At 55.9% G+C, this 6,682-nt stretch overlaps 1 protein-coding gene across 2 annotated transcripts in view; it reads left to right on the forward strand.

The window, feature by feature from the left end:
* The window catches only part of PHF2 (PHD finger protein 2), a 60,802-nt gene extending 54,404 nt beyond the window's left edge, over window positions 1-6,398 (forward strand). Inside the window, exons 19-22 of one of the 2 annotated variants that reach the window (XM_069027827.1) lie at window positions 661-756; window positions 1,652-1,761; window positions 2,901-3,162; window positions 5,353-6,398. In XM_069027827.1, the coding sequence (XP_068883928.1) occupies window positions 661-756; window positions 1,652-1,761; window positions 2,901-3,162; window positions 5,353-5,441 (557 nt within the window). In that variant the 3' untranslated portion in view covers window positions 5,442-6,398. The remainder of the gene's footprint in view (window positions 1-660; window positions 757-1,651; window positions 1,762-2,900; window positions 3,163-5,352) is intronic. The other variant, XM_069027828.1, reaches the window with a different exon arrangement.
* Window positions 6,399-6,682: the final 284 nt, after the last annotated feature.

The raw sequence follows: 6,682 nt of genomic DNA on the forward strand, positions 1-6,682 counted from the left end.
ACAGAAGTGTCCTTGTCTGCACAGTAGCAATTAAACCTCCAGCTGAGAGGAGTAAGAAGTTGAATCTGTACATGGAAAACTGATCCAATGCTATTTTGAGTTCTGGCAGAGAAAGCAATCATCTGCAGCAGAAATGGGCACAAAGCCAGTTTGCACCAGTTACCCCAGTTCTGCCATAATTATCATGGAATCATAGAGTGGTTTGGGTTGGGAGGGACCTTCCAGGGCCATCCAGTCCCACCCTCTGCCATGGGCAGGGACACTTTCCACTATCCCAGGTTGGTTCACACCCTGTCCAACCTGGCCTTGGACACTTCCACGGATGGGGCAGCCGCAGCTTCACTGGGCACCCTGTGCCAGGGCCAGGAGCTGGACTCGATGATTCTTATGGCTCCCTTCCAGCTCAGGATATTCTGTGATTATAGGGAAATATAGAGAGCCAGTCACAGTTTAATGACAGCAGCTCCCAAGAGTAATGTGTGGATGAGTGCAGAGGAAAGTCCCCTGAGTGTCACAGCTGTGACAGAAGTGCTCAATGGCACTTCTGGGGACCGTCCAGCTGTGGTGCCTGTGGTCCCTGCACCTGAAGAGAGCAAGGGGGCCTCTGCAAGGCAGAGCTCTTTCCTAAATTGAAACTATTGCCTTTGTTTCCTACTGTAGTTTACCCTTCTCTGGAATCAGATGAAGATAATCCAGTATTCAAATCCCGATCAAAGAAAAGGAAAAGTTCAGATGATGCCCCTTACAGCCCGACGGGTAAGTGCTGTGGTCTGTGCTGCCCAGAGCCAGGCTAAGTCATGCAAATCGCTAAAACCAGCCATTTTTCAAGGAGTGTGGAAACCATAACACGCTGTTAGTGATTTCTTTATCACGTGAAGGATTAATCCTTTCCAGCACAGTGGGAGGTGATCCATGCACTGGGATTGCTGCCAAGCAGTTTTAGCCTTCCTCCTTCAATCAGCTGGAAGGAAAAAGCCATTCCTTGGTTGGTTTACTTTTCCTCACACTCTTAGTGATAGATCAATTGGCTGCCACCTTAGCAGTGGTGTAAGAGTGAATCAGTCCCTGGACAGCTGAGTTGCCATGGATTTCAGGTGTTGACTGTGGGAACAGTGAGAGACGAGTGGGAATAGTCTCCTCCAGGCTCAGCCAAAGCTCATGATCTGGAAGGGTTTGATCTGTCCTGGGTTTGTTGGAGCTCACCAGGCAAGAGGGCCCCTAGACCCTTTTGATGGCACAGTGAGAAACAGTGAGAGGGGACCCTCTGTGTCTGCTGTGTGTGACAAGCAGCCCACGCTTGGTCTTATCAGCTTGTGGCCCTGCATGTCCTCCCCCGGTTGTGGGGGAGCATCGTTCCTTTGGAAATGACACTCATAATCCAGGATGTGGGCACAAACCCACGTGGCTTTGGCTTCAGGTGGCTGTGGAGCTGCCCAGCTGTGTGACATCTTTATCAGCAGCCTCTGCCCATGCCACTGTGCCCGGAGGCTGCTGGCTCTTGTGCCTTTACTCGCAGCTGGAGAAGGGAAGGGCAGAGGCTGCACCATCCCCATCTCTCCTGGCTGAGCAGTGCAGAGCCCCCTGCCCTGTGCTGGCTGTGTGGGTCCCATGGGCACATTCCTGCCCCTCACCTGCCTTGCTTTCCCTGCAGCACGAGTTGGCCCCTCAGTGCCTCGGCAGGACAGGCCGGTGCGAGAAGGCACGAGAGTCGCCTCCATCGAAACTGGACTCGCCGCTGCCGCCGCCAAGTTGTCACAGCAGGTGAGAGGCTGCTTGGGAAGGAGGAGCTGTCAGGAAAGGAGAGCCCTGTCCCCAGCAGGAGAGCTGTGCCTGAGCATAGCGCTGTGCCAGCCCTCAGCAGTGTTTGGTCCTGCCAGTGACACGAGCATCTGCAGTCTCAGGGAAATAAATGGGATGCAAGCCCAGCGGTGTCCCAACACACCTGAGCACATCACAGGGCAGCAAGGGACAGAGCAAAAGCACAGGGAAGGATGAAGGAGTGAGAATTGCTACTGGGGTATAATAGGAGAAGGCTGCCCCAAAGGAGTGTATTTGACGTGTATTTGAGAGGCTGACTGGTGTGATTGCCTGTCTGTGAAGATTGGCTGCTGGCAAGTGTCAGGGTTTGCTTCCAAAGATTTGGTGAACTGTGAGCAAAGGGTCAGTTTAGGAAAGGAACTGTGGCAGTTTGGATGTTTGGTAAGTGTCTGGTCTCTGAGGGGGTCAGAGAAGCCCCATAAAGGTGACATGGTGAGGCACTAAGGTGACAAGGTCTGCTGGAGCGAGGTTGGTGAGGCACCTCAGCAAGCTGGTGGAGATGCAGGTTGTTGTGGCCTTGGGCTTCTGTGGACTACTGAGTAGAAGAGCTTTAAGGATGGTGGCAGGGTTTCATGAAGAAAGGAACTGAAATTAGGCAAGGGACACAGGACAGTGGCAGACTGCTGCCGCCCCGGTGTGCATGTCCAGCTGCAGTTACAGGTCAGGAGATGACGTGTGTGTCCTAGCAGGAAGCAGAGGCTGAATCAGTGGGACGTTTAATATCCTCCATGCTGTTGTGCAAGGGTGTGAAGATCCCTGAAGATAGGAGGTGCCAGTTTTTGTGGAAGATGGAAAGATTTGCTCATGCTGACCACGCTGCTGGGCCAGGGCAGTGTCGGTGTGGGCCCGGCTGGCTGTTAAGGAACGAGGAGGCCCTGCACAGAGCGAGGACATAGAGGCACGAGAGGCAAACGTGTGTGTGCAGCTGTGAGCGAGACGGTGTCGGAGCAGCCCCCGAGCGCTTGTCCATGGCCAACTCCGCGGGTGTCATTGTATCAGGACCCTAAACAACGCTGCTGGCCCTTGCCCTAGCTAAAGGTCTCCTGGGGATTAATCTGAGCTTCATCTTTGTCATTTTAAAGGAGGAACAAAAAGGCAAGAAGAAAAAAAATACCAAAAAGAAGCTATCAGCCCCCAACGCAAGCAAAGCGGCTCAGGAAGGCAGCTCACCCGAGCCGAAGCTGGAGTCACAGGCCAGCAGCCTCACAGATCACGAGTACACTGCAGGGGCCAGCACCTTTGGGGTCGCCCAGCCTAACAGGGGATCGCAGCCGATGGCACCCGGTGTTTTCCTCACACAGAGGAGACCCTCATCATCCTCGCAGAACAATGCCTCCGCCAAAGGTACCAGGAAACGTCTGGGGTTGTGGTGCAGGAGTGGGGAAGGGTGAAGCACTCGTGTACCCCGTGCCTTCCGCAGGGCCTTCACTGCCGCGTGTGCCGTGGGCGTGCACAAGTGTAGCTGTATGGATGCCAGTCAGATCCAGTCAGAGACAGGGCCCGTGGCCTTCACTGTCCTGGCACTGGGGGGCCAAAGAGGTGTTCTTCTGCTGGGCTGTTGGTTGCAGGGTGTGAGGCATCCCATGGCAGGAGCAGCGCCGAGCATGGCCCGAGCTTGCGAGGAGCACTGCAGGGTCACATCCCAGCGTCTCCAGCGAAGCCTTGTCCAGGGGAAGATGCATCCGTGAAGGCTGTTCTGCCCAGGGCTGGCACAGGCACTGTGGTGGTGGTGGTGGTTGTTGACCAGCTCTGTGCTGACTGTAGCTGAGGACGTTCCTCCCAGGACACGTAGAGCAGGGCACACTGCAGATCTCTCTGGAGAGTTGCCACAAGCGAGCAGAGGAATATCAGACCTTGGGAGTAACACAGCTGCAGCCGAAGGCAGGAGAGAGGAGGAGGTTGGTTGCTGTCTGCCATAGGGAAAGCATGAGAAAGCTGAGGCTGTCCTGGAGTCTGGGCTAGGATCTCCCGCTCTGCGCTTGAACTTGGCTCAGGAAGTGTAACTGAGGCAGGTGTGTGGGACAGGCACTGGGTAGCATGGAAGTTGTGTGTGATCCCCCTAGGAAAGGCCCTGGTGACAAGTGAGGCAGTGTGGCAGATGTTTCCTGAATTCCAGGTATTCAAGTGGAGCAGGTAGTGCATGGTACCTTGGCAGCTTGGATGGCTACAGGGGAGAATGTGTGTAGCCTGTGATAGGGGCTGGAGTTCTGCCAGGAGCTGGTGGTACCTGTGGCTCTCTGCAGAGCTGGAGTGGAAAGAATGTATTTGCCTGGAATTGTGCTTTTGTGGTAAAATGGTGGGAAGCAGGTCCAAGGCAGTGGGAGATGTAACGGGAAGATGATCCATCAGATCCAGATGCTGATGGAGCCCGGTGTGGCCGGCGAGCTGGGCAGTGCAGCAGTGTATCGTGCAGGGAGCCTGGCCAGGCAATGGATTCCACCCTGCCCTTGGGATCGCTCTGTCCTTAAAGGAGAGAAGGGGTCATTGCTAAGGGAGCGAGAGGCTGACCTGGCAGGGAGTGGGGGACCATCAGGTCTTCCTCTGCAGGGTCTTAGGACAGCTGGAAGCTCTGAGGGGATGGCAGGGCTTCTCCTCATGGAGCACAGGAGAGTCCTGAGCATGGGGACCACCAGGCTGGGTGAAGGAGGCACTGTGGAAGGAGATGGTGGGATGACGCAGAATCAGGGAGCTCTAGGATGGGTAATGTCTCTGGCACGGCAGGAAGAGAGGACAAGGAGAAATATGGAGATATGGTGGTATTTGGGTTGGTCTCAGTGTGGTGGGCAAGGGACTGGGCATCCTTGGGGCAATGCTTGTCCCAGGACTTGTGGTAGCACGTGAGCTCAGGATCTCTGTGCTGCAGGTTTCCTGTGGAGGAAGTCAGAGAGGTGCCCAGGAGCTGTGGGGTGTGTGTGTCTGTGTGTGTGTCTGTGTGTGTGTCTGTGTGTGTGTCTGTGTGTGTCTGTGTGTGTCTGTGTGTGTCTGTGTGCAGCCTCTCCCTGAGGGGAAGGATGACACTGCTGGGGCTGGGTTGGACTGTCACCCTGTGGGCAAACAGGTGACCATGAACAATGGGCCAGGGCAAGTGAGGGTGCAGGGCAGCAGGGCTCGCACTGCAGGGGCAGGAGGGTGCCTGGCAGAGCTGTGGGGGCAGGAGGGTGCCTGGCAGAGCTGCGGGGACAGGAGGGTGCCTGGCAGAGCTGCGGGGGCAGGGGGATGCCCAGCAGAGCTGCAGGGACAGGAGGGTGCCTGGCAGAGCTGTGCCTCCGCAGAGCAGGTGTGGATATGTCCATCAGGGTGGCTGTGCACTGTGCCCCCAGCTCAGCAGGGCTGGCTCTCCAGGGGCCGTGCTCCCAGCCAAGCCCTGTCCTGTGGCCAGTAGCCCCGTTCCTGAGGGGTGCTGCTCGGTGTCCTTGAAGGTGCTGGGCAGGGCTGGCAGCAGGGCCATAGAGGCAGGAGGCAGCTGGAGGGTCTGTGATGTGGGGTGGTCTGGGGTGGGCGTGGGTCCTCACCCCAACGCTGCTCTCCTTCCAGGGAAGCGCACGAAGAAGGGGATGGCCACGGCCAAGCAGCGGCTCGGCAAGATCCTGAAGATCCACCGGAATGGGAAGCTGCTGCTCTAGTGGCCCCAGCTCTGGGCCACCACCACAATAATCCCTTTAACTTTCAGCGGTCGGACTGTACAGAATCCTGCTATAAATATTTTTTAATATAGATGTCCTTTCTCAGAGTGCTGAGAGCGACTAGCCGCAAAAAGTTAATACTAATCTCGGCCACCGAGGAGCGTCGGGCCCCCCGCTCCGGCACCGGCTCCGGGCCTTGGGCCCCTCTTCCCGCCCGGCGAGCGGGCAGAGTGGGCGGCCACAGCCGGTGTGGCGGCAAAGCCAGGGGCAGGAAGGGGCCAAAGGCCACGTGGCAGGAGGAGACCGCAGGACTCGGCCGCGGGCCGAGGCGTTGGGCGGGGAGGTGGCGGGCGCGTTTCTCAGGCAGCCCCCGCCGCCCCGCGCTCCCGGGCCCCTTTTCCTAGAATGTAGCTTGTACATAGCTTTTGGAATAACCACCGCCGGGTTTTTATACGGGGAGGGTCTCTCCGGGCGCTGCCCGCCGGTACCAGCTCTTTGCGTAACTTCTTGTACGAGGAGGGAGACAGTTATTTTACTAGCACCTTGTGGAGTGTTTCCGTGTTTTGTGACGATGTAATTTATTAATGTTTGTAGCTTTTTATATTTGTACATTTCTTATGGGCTTTGTTTATATACACACATTACCGGGGCGCGGCGCCTGCGGGGAACCAGAACCACCTGCCACCGTGTGCCAGGACCACCGGGGCCACCACCAGGGCCACCAGGGCTGCGCCGGCCTGGGCGTCGCGCCGGCTTTTTTATTATGATTATTATTATTATTAGTATTATTATTTTTTCGCGACATGTACATTTCTAACAAAGTTTATCGTGGCTATCTATCTATGACGGTGTTTTATTTACCGATTCATATCAAATGCTCTTGTATCGACTTCACAAAATCTTAAGTAAACCTAGAGCAAAGTTTAAAAAAAGAAGAAAAAAAAAAAAAAAAAGAAAGCAAAGTAAAACTATTTCAGGTTTTGTACACAATTGCCTGGGCCTGGCCTTTTTGTGGGGTCGGTGAAGGAGGGGTAGGGAGGCAGCCGGGGGTCCCTGAGGGTGGGTGAAGGAGCAAGCATGGACCCACAGCTGGGACAGACAGGGAGTGGCTCTGCTGCCTCTGTCTCATCTGTCACCCACCCCCTTACACACCTGCGCTTGCTACAGCACCATGGGAAGCCCTGGTCAATTGGCCACGGCCTTGAGTGTCCCAGTAAGATACCTCACAGTCCACCCAAAGG

The sequence above is a fragment of the Aphelocoma coerulescens genome, chromosome 12 (assembly GCF_041296385.1).
Source record: "Aphelocoma coerulescens isolate FSJ_1873_10779 chromosome 12, UR_Acoe_1.0, whole genome shotgun sequence".
Taxonomy (NCBI): Eukaryota; Metazoa; Chordata; class Aves; order Passeriformes; family Corvidae; genus Aphelocoma; species Aphelocoma coerulescens.